Source organism: Benincasa hispida, chromosome 1 (assembly GCF_027475165.1).
Source record: "Benincasa hispida cultivar pf3 chromosome 1, pf3_genome.v1.1, whole genome shotgun sequence".
In the NCBI taxonomy this organism is placed as follows: domain Eukaryota; kingdom Viridiplantae; phylum Streptophyta; class Magnoliopsida; order Cucurbitales; family Cucurbitaceae; genus Benincasa; species Benincasa hispida.
In genome coordinates, this window is record NC_143478.1 from 59780255 (window position 1) to 59806932 (window position 26678).

Sequence of the window (26678 nt, forward strand, 5' to 3'; positions counted from 1 at the left end):
AATTTGGTTTAAAGAGTTTAGCCAATTAAATCTCAAATCGTTAGAGCACATGATCTATAGGTCCATTAGGTCCCTCTACTAGCTCACAAACGAACTAAACCTTAGAATATTGTGATTAGAGAATTTGAAACATTCAAATTCGAATTAAGAAAATCAGTAATTATATACGATATAATTATACGTTTAATTATCGAATTAAACGAAATTGGAGAATTGGATAATATGTAAATATGATTTAAATATTAATTACATGAACAGAGATTCATGTTTGAGGAATTGGTGTTTAATTAATTTAATATTTGATATTAAATTAATATAATTAATTAAATTTATACAAAATTAATTATGGAATTAATTCTTTTTAAAAATTAATGACTTTTATATAATATTAATTAATGAACTAATATTTTATATAAATTTATAATTTCATTTTTTAATTTTATTTTTAAAAATTTTGATTTCAAAATTTAGAAAATTGAATTTTGAATTCAATTCAAAATTATAAATTAATTTTAAGTGGGTCTTTCCCACATAAGACACCAAAAATCCCACTCAAATTAGTATGTCTTGGTGTCATGCTAATAGTTTTTCTGTTTGCATGTTTATTTGTTTTAAGAACAAAATGAATTACCTGAATTCAGGGGTTGTGAATCAGAAAATCCTGTGAAGAAATGTTCTTCATGCAAACACAAAAAAACCAGAAAATTCTCTTCTAATCCTCCTTAATTCATTCTCATTTTGGGTTCCACCATCCAATCTAAGATCTTGAGGATAGTAGAAAAAATCAAGTAGTAATCTACAAGGTGTTGCAGAGAAAATTCAAACTAGAATTGAAGATTTAAAGAGTTCTTTAAAGATAAGTTTTTGAAACCTTATTTCCTTTATATGAACATGCTTGCTTGATTGCTATAATTAATAGAATCAGAGTGCTTAGAATCCAAATTGCTTCAAATCCAAATTGCTTCCGCTTGTTGATCGTCAACACCACCTACCATTTAAACCAACTTTGTCATTCTTAATTTGAACTCATTCCAAGCTTGCAACAATGGAGATGAAAACATCATTCAAACTCTCTATAAATAAATACATCCAAGAGATGAAAGACCTCCACCTACATTGAAGATTACTAGCGTAACAATTCAAGTAGAGATCGATCATTTATCTTTTAAGAGAACTAATTCTAGAAGTTTAACGAAGAGTGCAGCTTATGATGTTTTAAAAAAGAATGTAATAGTAAATAATGACCAGAAGTGAAGAAATAAAATGAAACTTGAAGAATATAGTAACTTGTTTCATTAGCTCAGGCAGCTTCCATTTAGTTCACCTCTTGGATGGATAAGTATACATTTCAATGAGAAAGACCTCTGACCTTTTAAGGAAGCCTTCACCAGAACTCAGATCTAACAAAATACATTTTCATAATAATATTACATTGCCGTTTTAGACAAGCTTTATAGAGGTAAAGAAAAACCTCTAATCCCCTTTATTCTTCGTTACAAGTAAACAAATCACTAGACTGGCATGTGCATGTGCATGGACATTACATGATAAAGCAGAAAATTTTCTTAACTTGACAGAAACTCTTCTTCTGGATTGTGAAGGAGCCGACATGCACGCTACTCCAAAGCATCCATCCAGGTGAAAATATAAATAATTTAACGAGTATGCAACATATTTGATCAATAATGGTAAACCACACGTATACGGAGTATGGCTTCTGTTGCACCAATGCTTTACTAAACTCATCAGTAAAAACATCTTCAGATGATGCATCAGAACCTAAGATCACCAAGATGCAAGCTGGTATTTAGAGATGATGCAAGAGTGAGAAGGCTCATAAGAGGACAAGGTAAGACGATTAGCTTTCAACCTGCCTGTCAAAAAGAAATCTGGAGCAACTGAAGTACCCCTTGGCTTTGATTAGAGGTGGAAGAATGTACGGCTTCAAAGCACAAGGTAGGCAGACCAATAGTAATCAGGAGGTAATTGCTACTTAGCATGAAAATTTCACTGAATGATCAAAAAGTTATTTCTTGAATCTCCATGGAGGATGACCAATAACGCAAGAGTGATTCCACAGTAAGCCTTCGTGTTGCACTCAGCACTGAGATGAAAAATCGACAACCATCAATCTTGTATTCCTCTAGAGGATTCCTGTGCCCAAAGCTTCTCACATTTACCTGTCAGGTTCCATGTAAGACTATGCACAACTAAAAAGTTGTAGGAAGAAAGGAAAAGGAGAAAAAAGTTACTTATATACCGCAGAACTGAGTCTGTTCATGTTTATGAGATGATCCCTCCAGAAACAATCTAAAGTCTTCACAAGAACAGCTCTCTGCGTGAACAAAATCACATAGGCATAGGAAAAGGGAGAATTGTAATTTAATAGAACATTCAGTACCATTTAATTAGATAATATGGTATTAAGAGACTTTTCCACTTGTTAATGTTGAGTCTATTATCCACTGCCACTGAAATGTTTTTGTCCTAAATGAATACAACCTTTTACAAAGAGAAATCAAGAGGCGCACGAAAAACTATTGCATGGGTTGATATATAATGTAGGCACAAAAAGGGAAAGTTCGTGGTCATTCTGAGCCTGAGAGTGATGCAAGCACACTGCAACTCTCTCCTCTCAAGCCTGGTGAATATAGAAGGAAATGTCGAGGCTGGATTTATTACCTGGTTAACAAGGTTAAAAAGACAGTTTTTGGGTAGATAATTCGTGGGAAGATGTGAGGTGGTGCATTTTAATGTTTTCCTCTAGGCTCCTAATTCAAATTTGTTTTGTTTTAAAAAAAGTACCCCTTGTTATTCCGAAAACAAATGCTTTTGTACTCCCCCTTCGGCTTGGCCCCTTTATTGTGAGGCCCTCCTCTGTAGTATCATTTCCTTAATCAAAGCTTTTTTTTAGTTGATAAAATATACATATACATCCGAAAGTGGACTTGAAGGATCAGGAACCTACCTCAATTTCCTTAACATATAAATCATCGTAGCCAGATTCTTGAACGACATTTAAATATGAAGCAATCAGAAAATCCCCGAGGTATTTGCGGAGTAGGTTAGCAATCATGCTATACCTTCCATTTCTGCATTTGAAGTTAAACATTAATGCAATTCTGAAGTAGGATTGAGGGAAAATAAAATTTAGAAAGAAAAATTAAGGCCTCATTTGGTAACCATTTGGAGGTAGAGGTAGTGTCTATAAGCTTAATTTTAGAAAAGTAAAAATCCAAAAACCAAATGGTTATCAAACGGGACCGCAATTTTAAAAAACTTCTATTTTGTTTTTGGAATTTGGCTAAGAATTCAACTCTTGTACTTGGGAAAGATGCAAATCATTGTAAGAAAAAAGTTAAAAAAAGAAAAAATAGGCTTAATTTTCAAAAACCAAAACCAAAAGCCGAAATGGTTACCAAACGAATTCAAATAATTCTATGTTGCATACTTACGGAGTCAAATCATCAGAGCAGATTGAAAGCCAGCGTTCCAGTGAAGAATTTTTCATGCGAATTCCTCTGAAGGCATTAGGAAGTTTTGGCATTTCAGGAAGGTGGAAGTTGCAAACATCTGTAGAGATCGTTTGATGTGATTTCATAATGGCTTTTAATAATCCTTCCTCAGTGATTTCTGCACCCAAGTCTGCAGAAGAACATCTCCGGTTGTAACTCACTAGCAATAGGAAAATCAAGAATCAGAGCATGTTTACAAGTTAGAACTTACCCTCCAATATCTTCCCCCCGATTGTCTTGAATTCTTGCACAAGTTTACCCAAACTCCAGCTTCTGGGATGCTGCCATGCAAACAAGTTTATTTAAAATATGAAATTATTAGACAGAACATAAATCTTCAACGAAAAAATCAATACACCACCTTCATCGGATCAACATGATTAAAGACGATCTCATCAACCACAGCTTGCATATACCTATAATAAACAACTACAATTTAGTGCAAACATCAACAAAAACTGAGAAGAACCAATTTATAATTACTGGAAACTAATGCTGTTTTCCCTTTCTCCACTGGTGTGTGTGTGCGCACTATAGTTATTCTAGAACATTGAATGTTACTTTCTCCAACTTTAAATTTGTTATACATTAGATATTATAATGAAATCCAAAGAATTAGCCCTTTACGAGTTACTATTTAATGCGAATACAATCATAAATTTGAATGTAGCCAATTCTTCAATACAATGACGATAATGGTCCCTCCCCTAAGATCCAGACTGACATTACAAAAGGAATAATTGATATAGACCCAACTGGTCAGTAAGCTCACCTAGAAGCTAGAACAATTTTTTATAAGAAACAACAAAAACAAAATAAAACAAAAACCATAGCTCACAGGTATCTAACCAACCAAGCGTTTCATCAAGTTACTGTTGAGCTTGAATCAATTCAACAAAAATATGTACACCAATAATTGCTCGAATATCACCTAGCTATTGTTTAATTATTAAAAGTAAAGTTTTTTCTCAGATGGAAAATTAAAATTTTTTTTTAAAAAAAAAAAAAGCAAAAAACAAAAAAACAGAAAACAAAAACAAAAACAAAACAAAACAAAAAACAAAAAAACAAACAAAAAGTGACACTGAAAGTTGAAAAATGAAATGATCTTACTTCCTAGTTGATAAATTTGACTTCCTCTTGGTGGAGTTATACACAGGAAATTCTTTTGTAACTACGACCTCTCCACGATTGCAAACTAGTTACATTAACTCAGATTTAAGCAATTGAAGAACAGCACATTCACAGGTCAAGGTCACATTTAATCTTGATTGCTATCCCTCTGTCACATAATCCAAGCTACAAAACTTTGATATTCAACAACAGTGTATGCCCAAATTCCCACTCATATTCAGAGGATAAAAAATATGGATAACCGCTGACAGCTTCTGAAATAATCAAGCTAGAATCATTCATATGTTGAGTTTATTTTCTGAGTTAGGCAGTTAGAAAAATTGCCAACAGCATAGCCATTCACGTTAAGTACACTCACTGAAATATGTGTTGAGTACAACTTTCATTATTGCCAGTCAAAATTGACTGTCGAAGGTTATAGACATGCTTGCGCTGCACCTGGTGAAAGGAAACAAAACATTCCATCAGGACCAACGATTGTCGTATGGTTTCTCAAGCCAATCATATAATCATATTTCAACTCTCAGTATTTTTCTACAAGTATTAAAGTGAAAATCAACAACAAGATTTGGCTAATTGATGACAATGACAGGAAGGTATTACTAAATATAGTCTCCTTGAAGCCAGCATTGCATTTCCTATTCCTATCCTCCAAGAGGTAAATGGGCTACTCAGTTCTGTTCTTTTTAAAAAAGAAACAAAAAAAGAAAAAAAACAAGAGCCAGCTTATCTTTGATATAATGAAATGGTAATTGATTGCATGGACTAATCAGTTAATAAAAAGTTCATACAAAAACTTAGCCTCTATTCCAAACTGACCTCTAACACTTCATCAAATTCAACTAAGCTCTTCCGTATGCCGAAGAAGTATTTCTCTGCATTAATTTGTAGGGCCAACAGCTACAATAATAATACAGGGTATTAATAACAGAATCCTTTATTTTCATGAAAATGATGATTAAAAAAAATTAAATATTATAGCAACTGTTACCTGTTTCACAATTGCGTCACCTTCAATTGGAATATCTTCATCGTTAGTTATCCGAGAAATGAGTCTCACAGCCCATTCTGTATCAAAATTGAACTTTTGAAACATCTCATCTTGCAAGCTGCCAAAATTTATATGACATGAATTAGCTACAGCAAACTCAGTTCAAGATAATACATGCACCTATTTAGTTTTTTATATAAATTAAGTTTATTATTCATGGAGACATGAATGTTTATCAATTAAGATAGATAGCTGCAACTTAAAAGGTGCGCTCTTTAACCAAATTTTTATTCCAAAAAACAAAATTGATCTGCATATCAGAAAGCATATGATACAGATTGCCCGAGAGAAAGAATGAAAGATGGAAAGAAAATGGCATTCAACAAACAAACTGAAGCAATGCTTCTGAATACTAAGCTCCCAGAAAATGCATCAAATTGCTATTCCACAATTTCAGCCAAGATAAAGAATTAAAAGAAAGTTCTTTTTCTTTTTTTTCCTTTTTTTTTTTTTTTTGTTGGTAAGAAACCAAGCTTTCTTTGAGAAAAATGAGAGAATTTACAAGGGCATGCAAAACAACCTCACAAAAGAAGTCCTCAACAAGCTACAAGAAGCACTCTAAAGGAAATAAGCAAACTGACAACCCCACAAATGATCAAGATCCTCCTCTCCAACGACAAATGACACCACTGTGGGCACAAAACCAGAAAAAACAAAGGAAGACTGCTGCTAAATAAAATCATGGGTGTCACACTACCATGTATAACTTACTAAGCAATTCTTATATTATAACAGAACAACAAAAATGGATGCAAAATTTTGATTCAAACCAGGAATCTTGGTTTCCATCTTAAGCTGAATGTTTATCATCCCATTAGATTTCATATATGTATATACAAACTTCAAATGAGGTGCACATTTTTAGGCAGATGGTATGTCCACATGCTTTTTTGTATCATGGATAGTATTCTACCTGACCATAAACCGGGTCGATCCAGGGTCTCCTTGTCTTCCTGCTCTCCCACGAAGCTGTAAGATATCATGACCATTTAGATCAACATTCAAGTCCAAAAATAAAATCTCTTTTCCCACAGTAAAATAATCAAAAATAAGACGGAACTACGAATTTGAAGATCAAGACAATGATGAAATAGTTCCCAACAAACTGCAGGGTCTTTTTTTTTTCTTTTTTTTTTGAGGGGGGGGGGGGGGGGGGGGGAGCAGAATCATTATTTAATTCATGAATGAAAATTACAAATCAAAGAAGAAAACTTCCAACCACTCAATGTGGTTATAAAGGATCTCCAATTTGAGACTAGAGTAGCAAGAGAGTAACTACAAAGTGTGAGACCATTTACATCAATAAAAACCTATTAGAAGAATACTATCCAAAATTCGATAAATGGAGGTTCCATTCAACCCAAGAATTCCATTCACACCAAAAAAATCCAAAGAAAGGCCCTGTTGATGGCATGCCAGATCAGCTTCTTGACCCCTTTGAAAGGTGTACTCCAGAAGGATTGAGATAAGAAAATCATGAATAATTGGCGTGAGTTCAAGAACCAACCAAAGGATCATATTCCAGTAGCTTTAAGCAGGGCAGCCAATAAAAAAGGTGATAGAATGACTCTGTTAGTTTTAATTGCACAGTTAAAATGTACTAACACCTGTGTTTTATGCAGCACAACATTATTTTATATATAACAAGTTGAGCTTTCATCCAGAAAAATGAAATACTATACAAGGGCTTACAAATACAGCCAACAAAGAGAGTCCAACTAACTATGAAGGACTCCAATCTAAGAGAATATGAAAAAGACTTGGCTAATAATTACAAAAAAGGAACTTAATAAAAGAAGCCCACGACGAGGTATTTAGTCTAATGATATTCCAAATCTCCTTGGGGGACCTGCTTCCTCCTCTCTAAAACTTTTGTTATTTCCCTGAAGCCAAATACCCCACAAAGCTCCAAAAAGCAACACAAAGTAGCTCCAATAGACACAGTCATGTCCAAAATTAGTTATAAACCATAATCACATGGACCAAATCATATGTTGGGTATAGAATCTCACTTCTGGTTTTGCACCAAAATCATTGTGCTAAGACAAATGAAATTTCAGAAGGAAAGCCAACCTGATTATCAATTCTCCGGGACTCATGTAAAGATGTTCCTATAACGTGAAGACCTCCAAGACTTTTTACTTCAGCCCCTTCTTTCAAACAGTGCACTTCACAATCCTCTAAAACTGACAAATAGGCAAGTGCTACAGTGGGGCCAAGAGGGTATATCTCGATCTGTTCATCAGCCAGCCTCTCTAACTCTTTAAAATTCATAGATTGGCTCATTTCAACCGACTCTAAGATTATGGATTTTGCCTCTTTATACGTCCAGTTTCTACCTTCATTTTTGCATATATATTTAGCTGGGAAATACATGCAAAGCAAAAGAGTTCAGTATCTTTGTATCACTTGTAATAAATGTAAAATCATATCATTTAAAATGATTCCTGAGACTAAGTATTTTAAGAGATGACAAACCCATTAAAGCTGTCTTGGCTAGCAAAGCTAATGACGACGATCCAACATTTACCTTGGACAACACCTATAAAACAAGATAAATTAGATATGTAATTCAGGCAGCAGCTTCATAAAAATCAAATAGCCATCATCAACTACCTTCCTTGAAACTTCTTCGCCATCAATTTCATAATCAGGAGATTCTTTTGTCAGAAACGAAAGCAGGCTGTCTTCTATAATTTCTTTCGCAAGCATCTTCAAGTATTAGACGAGTTTTTAAAAAATAAATAATTAATTAAATTAAAAATAAAGCAACTTGTCTTCATAGAAAGGGAGATAGTTTCCTAAACTGGTTTTTTTTATAAGAAACAGAAGGTTGTATTATGAACAGTTATCTGAAACTGACATAAAAACCGGTTTCACTTGTATACCTACTTTGGGGTTTCCTCCTAGAATTATGTCAGTGCCTCTTCCAGCCATATTTGTTGAAATGGTGATGGCACGTTTCCTTCCAGCTTGTGCAACAGTTTCAGCTTCCCTAGCTGCATACTGAGTAAATGGAAGAAATAGGAAGGCAAAAAGGTTTTAATAGTGGATTTAGACAAACCGATCAATATGCTTTAGTTAGTAAGACATTAACCTTGGGCCGAGCATTCAAGACATTGTGGGGAATTTTTCGTTCCTTCAGTAAGTCAGACAAATATTCAGAATTCTCAACGCTGCATCAAGAAATGAGAAAACATTTGGGTAGATATACGTATAAGTCATAATGCCTCCAAAAGTAAATTAAAAACCCTCCCCTATAAACAAGAGGACAGTATAACCTTCAAAACAATTCTTAAAAAATCAAAAACAACTTGTTATAAATATTTTTCAACAAGAAACAAAACCTTGAACAAACAGAAGTATGATAGATATAATGAACAAAAATGTTGTATATTGAAGGATACACTCTCTTTGAGCGAAAAGTACGAAATAAATCAGGTACAATCAAAAGTAATTTTTTAAATAAGAAACAGAGAAGCATATTCATCAAAAGAGCCAAAGGAACAGCCTAAGGGCAAAGGTAGAGGTTAACCACCCCCCCTTCCACAGAAGACAGAACTGATAAAGAAGGGCCCTCCAACTATTAATAAGCATTAGAAGGCTATAATCAAAAGTAAGATGTAAAATCTTCATTCTTTTTACCTCTTTCTCTACCCTATCCCACAGGATACGTCATTTATAAGGCCATTGTTTTCCTTTCTAAAATCCAGGTTCATGATAGAGAGAGAACAATGTTCTTCAACCACTCTTAAATCAAGTCCTCAAGCCTGGATGAGGGAGACATAACCACTTGGGCAAGGTGAAAAATCATGTTAAAAGAAGAATGGAGAAATACTCACAATATTCCTTCCCTTTGTGAGAATCTGGAAGGAATGAACCCTACTAGCTACTTCAATCATTTGAAAGAACAAATCCACCAACAAGAGAAAACACAAGTTGTTCTCTCGTGTTGGACCAAGTAAAGGTCCCATTAGAAAGAGGATTATCATCCAGAAGTCTTGAATGGTTGGTTGAATTTTCTCATGCTTTTTAGTTACATAATGACATGATATTTTCCCGCACCCATCAAAATAATCATTAAAGTCTTCACCAATGCACCAAACACTCAGAAATCATAAATTTCCCCCAATATTGTTTCTTCGACCATAGATACCAAGGATCCAACAAACTGAATTGTGCACCACGTCAATTGTCAATAAGATTGTCCCACTGAAGCAATCAACAGATGGTTGATTGAACTTTCACATGTTTCTGGATACATTGACGATATGAAGATTTTCTCGCATCCATCTAACATTAGATTCTTCACGAACACACCAAACACTCAGAAATCATAAACTTCCCTCCAAAAGTGTTCCTTCGACTATAAATATTAGAGATCCAATAAACTAAACTGTGCACCAAGTCAATCGTTAACAAGATAGTCCCATTGAAACCATCGATCGCCAAGGTGAACCTCCCGTTCTAGAAAACTACGGTTCACCCGGCAATACCAATAGGACAAATAGTAAGCCATCTGATGTTCCTAGAACTCCATCAATTTAACCAAACTCTTATTCACCTTCTTAAGCCGGGATTCTTGAAGTAAAAGTTAAACTATGCCAAGATCAATAAACACTATAGTGTTTTAATAATTCTTCTTTCTTTTTAGCCCAAAGCCCTTGACATTCCACCAAGGAGTCTTCATTCATCTACTTCTACACTTAGCTTCCTTCAACAATGTGACTGCACCAATTTTTCTCATAATTGACTACTAAAAAAAACATTATTTTTTCTCTTATTAATCTTAGGAGGAAATGGTTTCTTAAATAGAAGAAATACCCAATTACAAATAAGGAAAGAATAAAATACAGCAAATATAATACAATAAGTACAATATAAAATTTCACAATAAAGAAAATAATCAACACTCCCCCTCAAGCTAGTTTGAAAATATCATTCATAGCCAGCTTGTCAATCAACTTGTTGAATTGCCACTTTGGAAGACCTTTGGTTAACACATCTGCAATTTGCTCTGCTGTCGGGAGAAAAGGAATGCATATTATTCCTGCATCAATCTTTTCCTTTATGAAGTGTTTATCAACTTCAATATGTTTGGTCCTATTATGAAGGACTGGATTGTGGGCAATGAAAATTGCTGACTTGTTATCACAATAGATGCGTATGGACATTGTCGGAGAGAAATTCAATTCAATAGATGAGTATGTTTATAGAACATAGTATGATCAGCTTGACTTTGACTGAATCCATAGCTTGTGACTACCTTTCCAAACCGTTCAAACCATGCTCTAGGAGATTGTTTAAGCCCATATAATGATTTCTTTAACTTGCACACTTTGTTAATCCCGAGATCCACCTCAAAACCAGGTGGCAAGTCCATAAAAACCTCTTCTTCAAGATCCCCATTGAGAAAGGCATTCTTCACATCAAGTTGATAAAAAGGCCAATCAAAATTAACTGCCACAGACAACAAGATTCTAATAGAATTAATTTTAGTTACTGAAGCAAATATTTCTTGATAATCAATGTCATAGGTCTGAGTGAACCCCTTGGCAACCAATCTGGCCTTGTACCTTTCAATACTACCATCAGCTTTACATTTTACAGTGAACACCCATTTGCATTCCACCGTCATCTTACCTTTTGGTAGTTCGACTATGTCCCATGTGCAATTTTGTTTCAATGCATTGAACTCTTCCATCACTGCTAATTTCCAATTCAAATCATTTAAGGCTTCCTGTATATTCCTTGGAACAAATAGGTTGGTTATTTTGGATGTGAAGGCTTTATGACAGTCGGACAATCTATGTAAGAAAGATAGTTTTCAATGGGATATTTGGTGCATTTACGAGTACCTTTCCTATGGGCAATTAGAATATCAAGATCAGAGACATCAGGTAAAGGATTAGAAGGAGATGAAGAACTAGGAGAAATAGGAGTAGAGTCTAATACCTGGATCTTCAGGATCATTCATCAGAGTATTTGATTGGTCCTGTGATAAGTCAATTGTCTGATCTCGGACTCTTTGAGTCAAATTTCTTCTAGTATATACTTGAAGTTCAGGATTTCGACTTGTAGAGTCATTTTGTAGTGTTCTCCCCCTGAAGAAGAACTCTCCATACTTGGTGTCGAATAACTAAAGCTCATAATTGCAAGACCACTGATGTTTGGGAGAGATAAAGTATCCCAAAAATTATCTTCAATGTTAGATATCTCCCCCTAAAGAAAATTTGGGCAAAAAAAATGTTGATTTTCCAAAAAAGACACCTTCATACTCTCAAAATACTTGTGGATCAAAGGATTAAAACATTTGTAAGCTTTCTTATGAGAAACATAGCCTACAAAAATGCATTTAGTGGCTCGAGGATCAAGCTTAGTTCGAGAAAAAGGAGAAGTATGGACATAAGCAGTACACCCAAACAATTTAATTGGTAAATCAGAAAGTAGCCGATTATTAGGAAAAAACTCATTGAAGTGATTAAGAGGAGTTTTAAAATTCAAAACCTTAGACAGCATTCGATCGATCAGATATGCAGCTGTAAGAACGGCATCACCCCACAAATATTTTGGAACATTCATAGAGAACATAAGGGCACGAGCAACTTCAAATAAGTGCCTATTCTTTTGCTCAGCAATGTCATTCTGCTGAGGCATGTCACGACACGTAGCTTGATGAAAAATGCCCTTTTCTTGCAAAAAATTGGTTAATTGTTCATTGAAATATTTAGTGTCGTTATCAGAATGAAGAATTCGAATTTTACTTTGAAATTGAGTCTATCATATTGTAAAACCGAACAAAAACCTCTTTTACCTCTGACTTTTTTGTTAACAAATAAAGCTAAGTTAAACGAGTGTGGTCATCTATAAAGGTAGCAAACCAACGCTTACCACTATGAGTTAAGACTTTAGACGGACCCCAAACATCAGTATGAATTAAGGAAAAAGGTGATGAAGCCTTGTACAGTTTAGGCAAATAGGTGGATCGATGATGTTTGGCAAAAATGCAACTTTCACGTTGAAAAACTGAACAATCAAATCATTTAAATAAATTGAGAAACAGATACTTTAAATAAAAGAAATTTGGATGCCCTAATCTACAATGCCAAAGCATGATAGTTTTTTTAACAGAAGGAGAACAAACACTACTCAAGCCCTGAACTTTTTTATGACTAGCAGAAACTTCATCAAAGTAATAGAGAGCATCAATCATCCTAGCACGTCCAATCGTTCCCCCCGATTTCTGGTCCTGAAAGATACAATGAGTTTCACAAAAGATAACATGACAGTTAGCATCCTTAGAGAGTTTACTAACAGACAACAAGTTACAAGCTAATTTTGGAACATGAAGGATAGAACATAATATAAGTTTTGTAGTCAAGAGAATAGTTCCTTTTCCTGCAATAGAGGTGAAACTGCCATCAACAATGCGAATTTTTTCATTGCAATACACAGGAGAATATGATTCAAATAAACAAGAGGAACTGGTCATATGATCAAAAGCTCCAGAGTCTATAATCCATGGAGATGAATTAAGGCAAGAGAGAGCTTGAGGACAAGTACCTGATTGTCCCAAGGAAACACTAGGATTACTAGATGATGAATTGGTCTATAGTAGCTTCAGAATTGGATCAATTTGCTCTTTATTAAACAGGAGTCAACAACATTAGCATTAGAGGCATGTTGCTTAGAACTTTTCCAATTCGCAGGTTTTCCATGAAGTTTCCAACAAGTTTCACGTGTATGTCGAGGTTTATTGCAATGGTCGCACTAGACACGAGGCTTTTCATGTGGCTTATTGGATTGATTAGAAGCCTTCATTGCAGTATTTTCAATCACCAACGCAGAGCATTCAACTGAGTCGATAGGTTTTTTTGCAAATCATAACATTCCTACGGCTTTCTTCCCTGCAAACTTCAGAAAAAACATCATTAATAGTTGGAAGAGTAGTTTTTCCAAGTATTCTACCTCTAACTTCATCGAACTCAACATTGAGGCCGACAAGGAATTTGTAAATACGACCATCTTCAACAGTTTTCCTATAGTGCTTTTGGTCCTCTGTAGACTTCCACTCATATGTATCAAAGAGGTCAAGGTCTTGCCAAATCCTTTTTAATGAGTGAAAGTATTGTGTAACGGAGCTAGTTCCTTGTCGTATATCACCCAATTTTAAGTTCAACTCAAATACTTGTGACTGGTTGCCCAAATCAGAATACATCTAAGTTATACTATCCCATAATTCCTTGGCAGTAGAGTAACAGTTACAACCAATGTCTTCGACCATGGAATTGACAAGCCAAGTCATAACCATGGAGTTTTCAGCATCCCATCCGACGAATGAAGGGTCATCTGGACTAGGAATGGTTTGTTCTCCTGTGATGTAACCAATCTTCCCTTGTCCACGAATATACATCCGAACACTTTGGAACCAACGAAGAAAATTATCCCCCCATTGAGTCGAATGGTAGTTATTTAGACAGTGGGACCAGTTGAATGGACATGATTGTCGCAAACTCGAGTGATGGATACCTTAGTGACCGACATATTGTTGAAAAAAAGGAAACCCAAAATATAAAATCAGTAGATCTAGGAAAAAAAACAACACAGAGGCTTAAACGAACCAGCAACTAGGAAGATTATAGCTGACGGACAGTGGCAACCGGTCGGCAGCGGAAACGGCAGTCGGACGGCAGACTGCGAAATTGCGATGACAGAAGGCTGGGTTTTTTCTAGGGTTTCAAAAAGAAAAAAATAGGGTTTTTTTGGGTTTTAGGGTTTCAAAAATTTTGTTGCTCTAATACCATGCTAAAAAAACATTATTTTTTCTCTTATTAATCTTAGGAGGAAAGGGTTTCTTAAATAGAAGAAATACCCAATTACAAATAAGGAAAGAATAAAATAATTACAAATAAGGAAAGAATAAAATAATTACAAATAAGGAAAGAATAAAATACAGCAAATATAATACGATAAGTACAATATAAAATTTCACAATAAAAGAAATAATCAACATTGACAGTGTCAGGTGAAAAGTTTCATTAATTCTCTACTCCCTGTCCCTTCTTTTTGAGAATATAAGGTCTTTCTTGCATTTTTCTAGGACTGGACCTGACACACAAACAAAATTTCTAAACATGATCATCAAGGCCGTGCCATTTTTTATCAAGAAAGTAAAGGGTCTGGGCACCTGGGTTCACTCCCTAGCCCTTGAAATACAACCTAAGGTAGCTCCATGTACTTGCTTTATCATTTTTTATATGACATTCTATGTACTAGCTTTATTATTGATTTTATAATGCCAGAGATCATCAACAGGTGGCCTTTGTAGCACTATAGACTACCAGGAAGGACATCAAATCAACCACGCTGTTAGTAAATGAAAATCCTAATGTAAAGATGAGGGGACTTTATTTGAAAAACATATAAGTGTGATTCAATTAGGGCCAAAATTCACATGACACATTGGCCAGAATAAAAGGATGAGTAGAAAATACCTGGTGGTTCCAACTAAAACAGGACGACCTTGTCTGAACATGTATTCAACTTCTTGGCGAACATATTCCCATTTTCCTCTAGCAGTCTTAACAAAAAGAGAGATCAGAGAAGATCAACTTGAAAAATTGAACTATATGAGAAGGTTAAAGAGTGTTGAAAAGTATTGAAGCCTTACAGCAAAAGCTTGGATAGGTAAGTCTTTACGTATGTTTGGCAAGTTTGTCGGCACTTCAATTACAGGTGTCTGAAACATTTTCAAGAACTCCTTCTCCTGAAATGATATATATCAGAATATTACATGATAATTAAAATAACAGTCTTTATCGCCAAAATGACTAAATAAGAACATATGAAATTCGATTCATCTACATTTGTGCCCACCTCTGTTTTTGCAGTTCCAGTCATCCCTGATAACTTTGGATAGAGCTTGAATAGCGACTGATACGTGATTTGCGCCACTATAACTGAATCAGCCTGAAAAAAGTACACAAAATTAGACTAAACCAATACTAGATGTCTTCTTGCCTTTCTAAGAATGTATACTAAAAATGATAAAAACTAAAATACCTGAATCTTCAGGCCTTCTTTGGCCTCTACTGCCTGATGTATTCCCTCAGACCATCTTCTTTTTTCTTCCACTCTGCCTGTCAGCTGCAGAAATTATACACAATGCTAGATGTGGTCATCCATAGGTTCACCCTAGAAAGTTCCAAGAGAATGCAGCAAATATCGTATGGGAGAGACAAGAAAGGCATGGCAATTTAGAAAATAAAATTTTTTCTTTTTTCTATATATAATAACCCCTTTTATTGAACAAGAAATGAAAGAATACAAGGGCAAACCAAAAACCAAGCCCACAAAAGGAAGCCCAACTAAAAAAAGGGGCTCCAACTATACAAGATAGTACCTAAGGAATAGCTATAAAAGATCTTTGAAATTGAAACCCAAAGGGGAACATAAAATCTAAAAAGAGACCAAACATCACTAGGATTACTTCTCCAACCTTCTAAACATTCTATTTTGGAGAAAGGGCAGATGGAGGAACTCCCTAACCATGTCACTAATATCCGTGTCGAGCTAGTAGAACTCAAAAATCTGTAAGAAGTAATTTCAAATCTCCCAACTCTAGAGGGTAAAAGACCATCACGAGCTCCTGATTCTAGACTTTGGTCCTTGGACTCTTCTGGAAAGTATTCTTGTCCAAGCATTTGATTGCCACATCCCCTCTTGATAAAGAGCTTTTTCAAGCTCTTTGGAAATCTAAAAGCCCCAGAAGAATTAATATTCTGATTTATGTATCAATTTTCGGCTCCATGAACTGCTCGGACACTTTGCAACACAAGCTTCAATCCCACTATTTATCTCCTTCAATGTGCTCTCTCTGTTTAGCAAATGGTGAAGATTTACAATACTTGTTATTTGATTGTTCGTTCTCAAGCAAATGTTGGTGGAAACTATTTTCTTTCTTTAATCTACATTGGGTTTTTGGAAATCCAGTTCATGATAATATCTCTCAGATATTTAGTGGCCCCTTATATCTTCCAAGCCATAGTTACTATGGTCAAATGCAGTCAAAGCTTTGCTATCAAAAATATGGTTTGAGCGGAATCAGATAGTCTTCCAAGACAAGTCCATCGAATGGTCTGATCGTTTTGGTCCAGCTCATCTTCTAGCATCCTCTTGGTGTGCTCAGTCCAAATTTTTTATTGGTTATTCCATTCAAGATATATGTCTAAATTGGAATGCTTTTATTTCATCAGTGTAAGTAAGATGCCAAATCATTTTGTAACTTGTTAGGACATGATGAGGATGCTATAGATGGGTCAACCTAGTTGAGATATCTTGGTGCATCTGTTGATCCCCGTTTCTAAGTTTCATTGAATTATTATATTTCTTTGTATTTTCAACAATAGCCTCTTTTCATTTTATCAATTATCAATGAAAAGCCTTGTTTCTGTTTTTTTTAAATAAATTAATTTTTTTAAAAAAAAAGTAATTCCAAACAAATCTAGCAAATTGGATGCACAATTAACAGTAAGATTTGTCAGGTAATTATACATAGTGGGGGTAGCGAAAATATAGTTTCTAAAAAATTAATCACTACACTTCATTCTCAAAACAGAACCACACCCTCATCCCTACAAGGTTAGTTGGATAAAAAGTTAGATGGATGACAAGAGGGAGGGAGACCTTAGTTAATGAAATTTGCACGATTCCCCTCTCCATCGGGAACCATAACAAAGACTAAATACCTAGGAAACACAGATACTTCTAATTGTACAGAGAATCGGTATCAGATACGGATATGTCCAAATACGTGGTAGATACGTATCCGATACTTGATTTGAAGTATCTGATTTTTTTATTTTTATTTTTAATTTTCAGATACGCATATCTGCTTTCCAGATACGTGAAGAAGATACGTGGGTCAATTTTTTTTTTCAAATTTAAGCCCAACCATTTAAAAAGGCCAACCCACAACCTATTTTATTTTAGTGCATGTTTAGGAGTGATTTTAAAATCATCAAAAATCACTTTTTTCATTTTTAAAATCACTCGAAAACACATTTTTAATTACTCAAAATTAATTTAGTTTTCAATTTTACACTTTTAAATGCAATTTTCATATCATCAAAATTAGTTTTGAAGAATTAAACATATTTCACAGATTTTGAAAATGACAAAAGTGATTTCAACCATTTTAAAATCACTTCCAAACATAAAAGTCCACTTAAATTGAGCAATCCGAAACAAAATAAATTGAAAATGATAAAACATAAAAAAATTTTAAAAAAACCTGAAACATAATTAAATCTTCATTATTCCCTTCTCTCTCACTATTTAAATCATGATTCACACCCCCTTCATCCTGAACTTCATTCTTCATCTTCTACTTCTTTCCTACCGTCTACAAATTTTTTTCAAATTTTCACTCTCTTCTTGAATCTATTTTATTCTAACTTAAAATAAGTATTATAGCAATTAATTAGACATTATATATATATATATATATATATATACACACGTATCTTCAACGTATCTGTATCTTAGTTTTTTAGAAATTAACGTATTGTCGTATCGTATCGTATCATGTATCTGTATCTGTGTTTCTTAGCTAAATACTATATGGTGTTCTTGAAATGGATGCTTACCATATCCTTCTAGGTAGGCCTCGGCAGTATGATAATCAAGCCATTCATAAATGTAGGATCAATATAATTGAATTTGTACTGGGGAAAGAGCGTGGTTTTGCTGTCTTAGGGAAAACAAAGGAAAAAAAAAAGCCAAGCTATCAAATTTTACAAACTCACTTATTACAATTACACATGGTCAAGAGTTTGTACGGGAGGTGATCATCGATCGGTCAACGTTGGTTTTGGGGCAAAACCAGCGGTCGCGCTGACAATCGGTTTCAATCGATCAAATCTCGTCAGTTTTGGGATGACTGAAGCTACCGATTGGTCGAGAACACAGGCGGACAGTAAGTGTTGTTGATTTGACAAAAAAAAGTGAGAGAGAGAGAAGTGGTGAAGAAAATAAGAAAGGGAAAACCAGAAAACAAAATAATAAAGATTTAAGTAGAAACAAAATGGAGAAGAAATGGAGAGAGAGCAAAGGGTTTCGTGAGAGAGATGGGAAAGAAAGAAAATGAGAAGAAGAAAATGAAGGGATAGAGAAGGGGGAGGGTTTCATAAGAGGGAGGGGAAAGCAGAGAGAGAAAAAGATGATGATGAGATGATCCTTGGGAGTTAGGAAAGGAGAGAAGAGATAGAATAAAAAAATATTATTTTATAAATTCTAAGTGGTTTTTGAGAGAGCCCTTCTACCCATGGTTTTGAGCTTTGAACATGATGTGACTGTATGTTTGATCCTTCTTTCCACCCTCATCCCATCTATGGACGGTTTTTCAGAAAACAAAACCGACCACCTCTCCTTCAAAACCACCCGCCCACCTTCGGTTTGGCCGGTTTCGGCCGTTCGGCTCAATTTTTCAGATTGCTTTGCTCATCCCTAGTTTGTACCTAAGAAACAAGTTCCTCTTATAGCCTTTGTAGTTAAAGGAACTTGTGATATTTCTAATGAAGAAGCTTTTCCAGCCACTATAACTCAACTATTAGCTGAATTCCCTAAAAATTATCAATCCTCCCACTACTTTGCCTCCCTTAAGGAATATCCAACACAAGATTGATCTAATACCAGATAGCTCCCTTCCCCATCTCCCCCATTATCGAATGAATCCAAAGGAATATTAAATTCTTCATGATCTAATACAAGGTTTGAAGCAGCCAAGCTTAAAGCCTCACTTTTGGTGCTCTCTCACAAGCACCTTCGTAGAGTACTCTAGCCAGGAAATCAGCTTGAATTGGCATGCCTTTCTTTCTCTGGCATTTTGAAGCCTCCCTTCCAAAGGACTTTCAGGTCGTCTAGTTCTTATTTTGTCCCCATTTGCAGATTGTCTCTCAATGTAATGTTATGAAACCGTGTATTTTCATTTGCTACTAGCATTCGAAAGTGATGAGGGTGCTAAGGGAGTGTCAACCTAGTTGAGATGTCCTGGTGCACCTACTGATCCTTTTTGTACCCATGTATTCTAAGCATTCACCTCATTTTATTTTCTTAATGAATAATGAGACTTGTTTCCTTTTAAAAAAAATATATATATTAAATTCCCTAGATTAACTGTGGACCTTACTAACCTACCATCTTCTATTGATCTTAACATGGAAGCTGAAGCTATGGCTGAAAGAGTTGCTGATTTACATAAAGAAGTCACAAAACACTTGGAAAAGATGAATGCCAATTACAAGACAGCAGCTGACAAGCATAGAAGACCTAAAGAATTCAAGGAAGGAGACTTAGTAATGGTCCATCTTAAAAAGAGTCGGTTCCCTGTTGGCACTTACAACAAACTTAAACAGAGGAAGCTAGGTCCATTGCAAATCCTAAAGAAATACGGGGATAATGCTTACAAAATTGAAATTCCAGTAGATCTTCATATCAGCCCCATCTTCAATGTGGCTGATTTAGCCGAGTACTTCCCACCAGATCAGCTCAAACTTTCAGCCTAATCTTGTTTTAGTTTGTGTTAGGTTTGTGTTGGTTCTTTCGGTTTTATTTTAGTTTTCAGAACATTTGTTTGTAATCTTGTTTCTTGCAAATCTTGGGTGTAAGCTTGGTTTTTGAATTTAAGTTATCATTGGCAACTTTTAGTTTAGGCTGTAAAAGGAGTTTAGTATTTAAACTAAACTCCCCCCTCACATTTAATACAACTTTGAAGCATTTTTTACATTAAAGTTTCGTCCTCACCTTAGGCACATCACAACCCCTCGAATAATGACACATGGAGATGGATATTGGAGAAATCCGGTAAATTTACAATGAAATCAATGATCCTTCATCTTGCTCGAAGCAGTAAGGACAATAATGCTGCCCTATACAAGCATATTTGGAAGGCCCAATTCCCAAGAAAGTTTGATTCTTCCTTTAGGAAGCAAGTCATAGAGGCATCAATCTGCAACAGGCCCCTTGGCTGATTTCGGCTCCTAGTTGGTGCGTCTTATGCCATAATAGTCACCTTCTAGTTTTCTGCGAATATGCCCAATCCTTTTGGAAGAAGATTCTCACATGCTTAAACTACCACATGGACTTCCCAAACGATCCTATCACTCTTCTGAGTATGCTCCTTATTGACCACCCATTTAAAAACAAAAAAGAGATATTCTGGTGCTTCATCATCAAGGCCTTCTTTTGGCTCATATGGAACGAGCGAAATCATTGTACTTTTGAAGATAAGAAATCTGATTTCACCCACTTCTTTGATCATCTACTGTATACATCCTTCACTTGGTGTAAATTCATCCTATACTTTTGTGATTACAATCTTACTTCTCTTGTTACACAATGGCATAGTATTATGTAATCTCTCTCACGGGTTGTGCCTTTTTGTAATTTCATCCCATCAATGAAATTATTCATATGTTTCTCATCAAAAAAAAATCGAAAACATTTTTCTAATAACAAACATAAATATCTATCTATCTCAGCATATCTCAGCGCAAGCCACCACATAATTTTTTAATGAACATAATATAGAACGTAGAATAACCCAACACCAACACAAAGATAAACAATAATGGTGGTAGTAGAATAGTAAGAATAATATATAAGTTTACCTCATTTATTATCAGAGCTTTTCCATTCCTAACTATATACTGGACATCACGTCGATAAAATTCTTTAGCCTTAAGTGCATTCATCACAAATCTGTACGTGCCAAAGTTTAAATGCAGACAGATTCAGCTTTCAATATACATGGGAATACCATCCTACAATGAGAATGTTATTTGCTACTCCAAAAAAAAAGGTAAAATAAAAATTAAAAGCATATAAAACTTTTTAAAAACTAATAAAAAAAGAACTAAAAATACAAAAGAGATGTTCTCATGGTGAAGGTTCAAGACCAAAACTAAACGATATTTACAAAATAAAACCCAAAATAAAAGATTGCACAAGTACCTAGCCCATGGATCGTTCTCATCCCATAAATCATTGGTTTCAAGAGCAATCTCTGCCATTTCAATTCCTTCTTCAGTCAACTCCACGGAATTGTCTTTCAATTCCACGTTATAGTGCTGAGATACCAAAATATACAATTCACAGAGTAGAAACAACACTTGAGTATGTGCAGCTCTTGTTAGCAACCAATTAAAAAGCCAAAGACACTCAGATTCTTAGAGTACAAAAGGAGAAACAAAATAAAGTGATCAACTCACAACTCCCTTCACAAGCAGCTCCGCTACCTTCGCTGCAACTGGATATCGACCAGCATCTTTGCTAGCCTAAGAAAGAAAATAACAAAAAAATTATGGAAACCACTGCTTCCAATATAGGAAGAGAAACCCAAAAAAATGATAGATTCAGAATTCACCCAAGCCAATGAGAGAAAGCAATTGAAAATCCTTCTCAGATAGTAGTAAACTTACAGTTTAACCAAAGGCCGAAGAGAGTTTTCCTTTAGTTTTGTATGTATGCAATTGCTCAATGAGAGAGCAATTGAAATCCTTCTCAGATCAAAGCAAGTTCCAATTAAAGATACAGAGGGGTGGCTTTTCCCCAAATGAACTTAGTCATCAAAATAAATAGGAATGTATGATCACAATTGCAGACTTGAGCCATACACACCAATCTGTAGACAAAACCAGTGGCATTTCTCTCATCTGGTCTACGTCGTTGGGGAGTATCAAATACCATTTAAAACCCAGAAGAATCTTCCTATCATCTATCCATTGGCTTTGTCCTCACTAAGCAAAGAAACTACAATAATTTTAACCACCTTTTACTGTATAGTAACTTTTCTTATCAGTGATGGTGCTCTACTCTCAGTTCCCTCGGAATCCAAGGTTGTTTCCCCCGTAATGTGCTAAGATGGTTGAGGATCTTTATAATGACCAACCATCAAAAGGGAGCTAAAACTCTAATTGCAAGAGATGGTCACCAGAATTTTGATGTGGGACTGGGACACATGATCCACAAGGAGCAATCATATTTAGAGGAAGGATAAAGATAAAACTGTTGGCCTTTGAGATACGAAAATTCTACACTTTCTGGTGGAGATATTTTTCTTAAAATATTGTAATTATCCTCCATTTTTTATGCATACCAACCAGAGTGATTAGAGATCTCCTCAGCCTTCTACCTTTAAAAAAAGAAAAATACGAAGAAGAAAAGAACCGCAATCCCACAAGATTCCACATGTAATATAATTGCACTACTAATTAACAAGGTTTCCATATGCACCATTAAGATACTGAACTTCCAAATAAATAACAAAGAAAATGCAGAAGGATAAAAATAGATTTACCTCACCGCTTATTAATAAAGGATTTCTTCCTTCATCAATTAGAACTGAGTCAACTTCATCAACTATAGCAAAATGGAATGGTTTTGGCCTGTCATCAACATAAAATGTCACTGGAAGTTCAACAAAGCCATGGTGACTAATTTCATGTTGTGTCATAACATACCATCTCATCACAAGCTGTCCATCATTTCCAGCTAGATTGTCTCGTAGATAATCAAAGCCAAGTTCCTTAAAACGACCCAGATTTGTGCTATGTCAAAAAAAATCCCCCAGATTTGTATACATAGGGAAGGGGAAAAACAGAGAATGTTTCCTTGGACTATACGGGTGTTGGATAAAGGATGTCAATTCATCCACTAGTTATAAACATTTAGATTAATAGAAGAGGCAAAGAGCACTACCATCAACCAGCGGTTTTGAGCCTCAGTATTATCAACTAAGCAGTCAACTAATTAAGATAATACTTTCTTTCTTATGAATAACTGAGTCTTTGTTAAAAAGAAACGAAAGAATACAAAGGCATGCAAAAAGAGAGCCCACAAAGAGGGGGGGGGGGGCAAACAACAAATAAAGGCATCCAATAAAGAGAAATAAGACCTAACAGATAATTAAAAAGGGTTTTGTAACAAAAGCCCACAAGGACACTAATTATGATAATACTTACTGAGTTATTTGTGTAAGTGATATCACATTTGTAGTTGGATCTCCTCTCTTCAGCCGTCATCCCCCTCTGCTTATTCAATTAAAAATACAAAAATTCAAAATGAAGTGAAAACTTGAAAAACACCAATGTGTAATCAGCATTTTCACTCAAAAAACTTTGATAATGGAAACATTAGAGATTGAGGACGAAGATTTTGTCCTCTCTCTCGCCGATAACAATATCTAGCAGGCTCCTCAATGATGCCCTACTTTAATCCCCAACAAGTATGAAGGAGTTGTGAGCACCAAATGCTAGAGATAAAATGGATTTCTTTAGTTTTGACAAGAAGAAGAAGAAGAAGAAAAGGAATGTCTGTCTCCTACAAAATCCAACAGCTTCAACATGAAGATGTCTATGGAACAGAATAGCACTCTAGATAGCTGATGCCTCGGAAGACCAAGTCCCTACCCTTGTAATGTTGGTAGGCACAAGAGAGGTGAAGAGTAAAGTGCATGGAGCAAAAACAGTAAGCGATAAAATACATATTTCTCCACTTCCATTGTTAGAAGGTTCAACATCTCACACAATATAACCATACTACTCTAGGAGACCAATCAAGAACGGGAATGGAATTAAACATAATATAACTACATGGTGCATGTATTTCAAATATCAAATCAGTAATTTAGGTCCTACCTTTTAACAAAATTACAAAATAACTTGTAAAGGCCACCACATAAATAACAGACCCCCAAAAAAAAATAATAAAATAAAATAAAAACTGCTAATCACCTGTATCAAACCCACTGATAAACCTAAAAAGCGATGAACGCGACCCATCCATTCAGCATCACGTTGAGCCAGATAGTCATTCACAGTTACAACTAGAAAAAATGAGGTATTATTAGAGTTTGACCAAAAAAACACACACACATACACTTCCTTTCAAATTCTGAGGGCAAGCCACTTGTAAGTTACAACAAAACCAACCCTGTGAGCCATACAGGCTAGGAATGAATAAAAGAAGTAACTTCGTACAGGTACTTTTAACACAAAGTGTTGGCACAATTTATGCTCTAAATGTCTGGTAACACAAATTGAAATGCTTCCATGTTTACTAGAATTTGATCTAAGTTATTGTAATTCATCCTATATGTTCTTAAGAGTGTTCTCCTGCTATCTTAGGCTCTTTAGTTTCCCCATCATCTACAAACAAAGGCCACCAAGTATCAAGTAAGCGGGTCTAGGGAGGTTGGTAAGTGCATTAATCATGTTCTTCACTATTAGGTTTGCCTCAGACAACCCTTTCTTTTTTTTTTTTTTTGGGGGGGGGGGGGGGGGGGGGGGGGGGGGGGGGGGGAATTTCATCGATGTGGAGGAAATTACAAGAAGAGTCTCAATTCCAAGGAAATGACAAAAAGGCTTTTCCATAGGGCCATAAGATCTTTACACTATAATTACAAAATGGGAGACAATTTATGCCAAGTGAGAGCTAAAGAGGTAGGGTGTTCACCAAGTGAGGGCTATAAGATCATGCTTTGTCTCAACAAACATGATTTGCTCCGAAATAATGGGTAGTACGACTGTACGAGTAACAATCTTATGATTTAGATATGTGCAATTTGACCACTAACCTTCTCTTTCCCTTTTCCTCCATTTCTTAAATAACATTTGTTGACAGAATATCATATCCGACCACTACAAGTTGACTTCAATTCATTTGCTACAAGCCATGACCATATTCACACGCAAAAGTACAATTTGAAGTCCTACCATGAACACCTTCGCCCGTCAGGGCGTTGAGATATGCTGCCAACGTAGAAACCAACGTTTTTCCTTCACCAGTTTTCATTTCCGCTATTGAACCATCATGCAGCACTGCTCCACCAATAATCTATAGTAAATATAAACAAACCCACCCTGATTACCATAATAACCACCACTATTTCAAGCGGAAGAAAAATAATTCTACCACCAAATTACGTGAACTAGAGATGATGAGAGCGGAAAGGAACAGATACCTGTACATCAAAGTGGCGCATTCTAAGCTTTCTTTTCGCAGCTTCACGGACCACAGCAAATGCCTCTATAAGCATTAAAAGTAGAAGAATAAGTAATAATTGTCACAAACAAGTGAAATTAGATTATAAGCTTCAAAATTCAGATAGATGACTATAGAATGCATCAACCAGCTTCAATGTCTGCCAAAGTCTCTCCCTGTCTAAGCCTTCTCCGGAACTCCGAAGTCTTTGCAGTGAGCTGGATAGTTTAAACTTCATTAAATTTCGTATTTGGGCGTAGAGTTCAACGGACATCAAAAGCAACTACAGCTAAGAGATGACAAGTTAATTCAATGAACCTGCTCATCGGTGAGGCTCTGCATTTGCGGCTCAAAATCATTAACGGAGTCGACAAGACGATAGTAATCACGAACAACCCAATAATTCATGCTCGTTAAATCACTCCAAGTCTTTCGAACAGACCCCAAAGTCTCCTGACCCAACAACAGTAATATACAGAGTAAATATTCAAACAGAAGAATTGCAGCCAGGAAAAAAATGGGGAAACAAGTAAGTTTAGAGAAGCAGAACACAAACTTTCAACGACGCGGCAACGGGAGTGGCAGTGGCCGCCGATGAGGAAGTGACAATTGAACGGTGTCGCCGAAAACGATAGGGCAATGACGACGACGTTTGGGAAGAAACAGGACTGACAAAGCCAATGGTGGGCTGCAGAGACGGCAGCAAGGAAGGGGGCTTCGGAAGAGCACGAGCGGTAGCCATGCAGGTTAATCCAATGGTTTTGCCGGTGCACCTCTGTTAGAACGAACCCAAACAAACTAAAAAACCGCAGGGAATTTGGCGGACGCCAGCGGTAAAATTTGGATGAAGAGAAGGGCTGCGGCGGCGGTGGTGAAGTCTACGGTCACCGTGAGTCTCAACAGAGAAGTTTGTGATTTTTGCAGTGATGAATGACGTT

The 26678-nt window shown here is 35.6% G+C and overlaps 1 protein-coding gene across 4 annotated transcripts; it reads right to left on the reverse strand.

Annotated features, from left to right (window-relative positions):
• Positions 1-1264: 1264 nt before the first annotated feature.
• SECA2 (Preprotein translocase SecA family protein) lies at positions 1265-26678 on the reverse strand. Of its 4 annotated transcripts, none has more exons than XR_016524129.1 (32): positions 26297-26678; positions 26059-26193; positions 25889-25958; positions 25721-25785; positions 25473-25593; positions 24492-24583; positions 23721-23786; positions 23220-23284; positions 23057-23144; positions 21969-22034; positions 21712-21827; positions 21369-21459; positions 15763-15846; positions 15577-15669; positions 15371-15466; positions 15195-15280; positions 8798-8876; positions 8593-8706; positions 8317-8412; positions 8179-8242; positions 7774-8063; positions 6614-6669; positions 5641-5758; positions 5469-5549; positions 5008-5087; positions 3877-3931; positions 3727-3796; positions 3456-3645; positions 2969-3092; positions 2261-2335; positions 1875-2180; positions 1265-1779 (listed from the first exon to the last, which is right to left on the reverse strand). XR_016524129.1 is itself a non-coding variant. In XM_039026317.2 (31 exons), exons 1-31 carry the CDS (start codon positions 26480-26482, stop codon positions 2019-2021), a joined length of 3174 nt encoding a protein of 1057 aa, XP_038882245.1. In that variant the 5' UTR covers positions 26483-26678; the 3' UTR covers positions 1265-2018. The 4 variants fall into 4 exon arrangements, 2 of the variants coding, with proteins under 2 accessions (XP_038882245.1, XP_038882251.1); XR_005480759.2 differs by having other exon boundaries at positions 1871-2180; XM_039026317.2 differs by having other exon boundaries at positions 1265-2180.

Excerpts from the sequence above, each read along its gene's own strand:
- SECA2 (XM_039026317.2), bottom strand. The coding sequence starts at position 26,482 with ATGGCTACCGCTCGTGCTCTTCCGAAGCCCCCTTCCTTGCTGCCGTCT. Across the intron at positions 23,145-23,219 it reads GGACAGCTTGTGATGAGATG|GCCAAAACCATTCCATTTTG; the intron begins GTATGTTATGAC and ends TGTTGATGACAG. Across the intron at positions 5,088-5,468 it reads AATTTGATGAAGTGTTAGAG|GTGCAGCGCAAGCATGTCTA; the intron begins GTCAGTTTGGAA and ends TCCTTTCACCAG.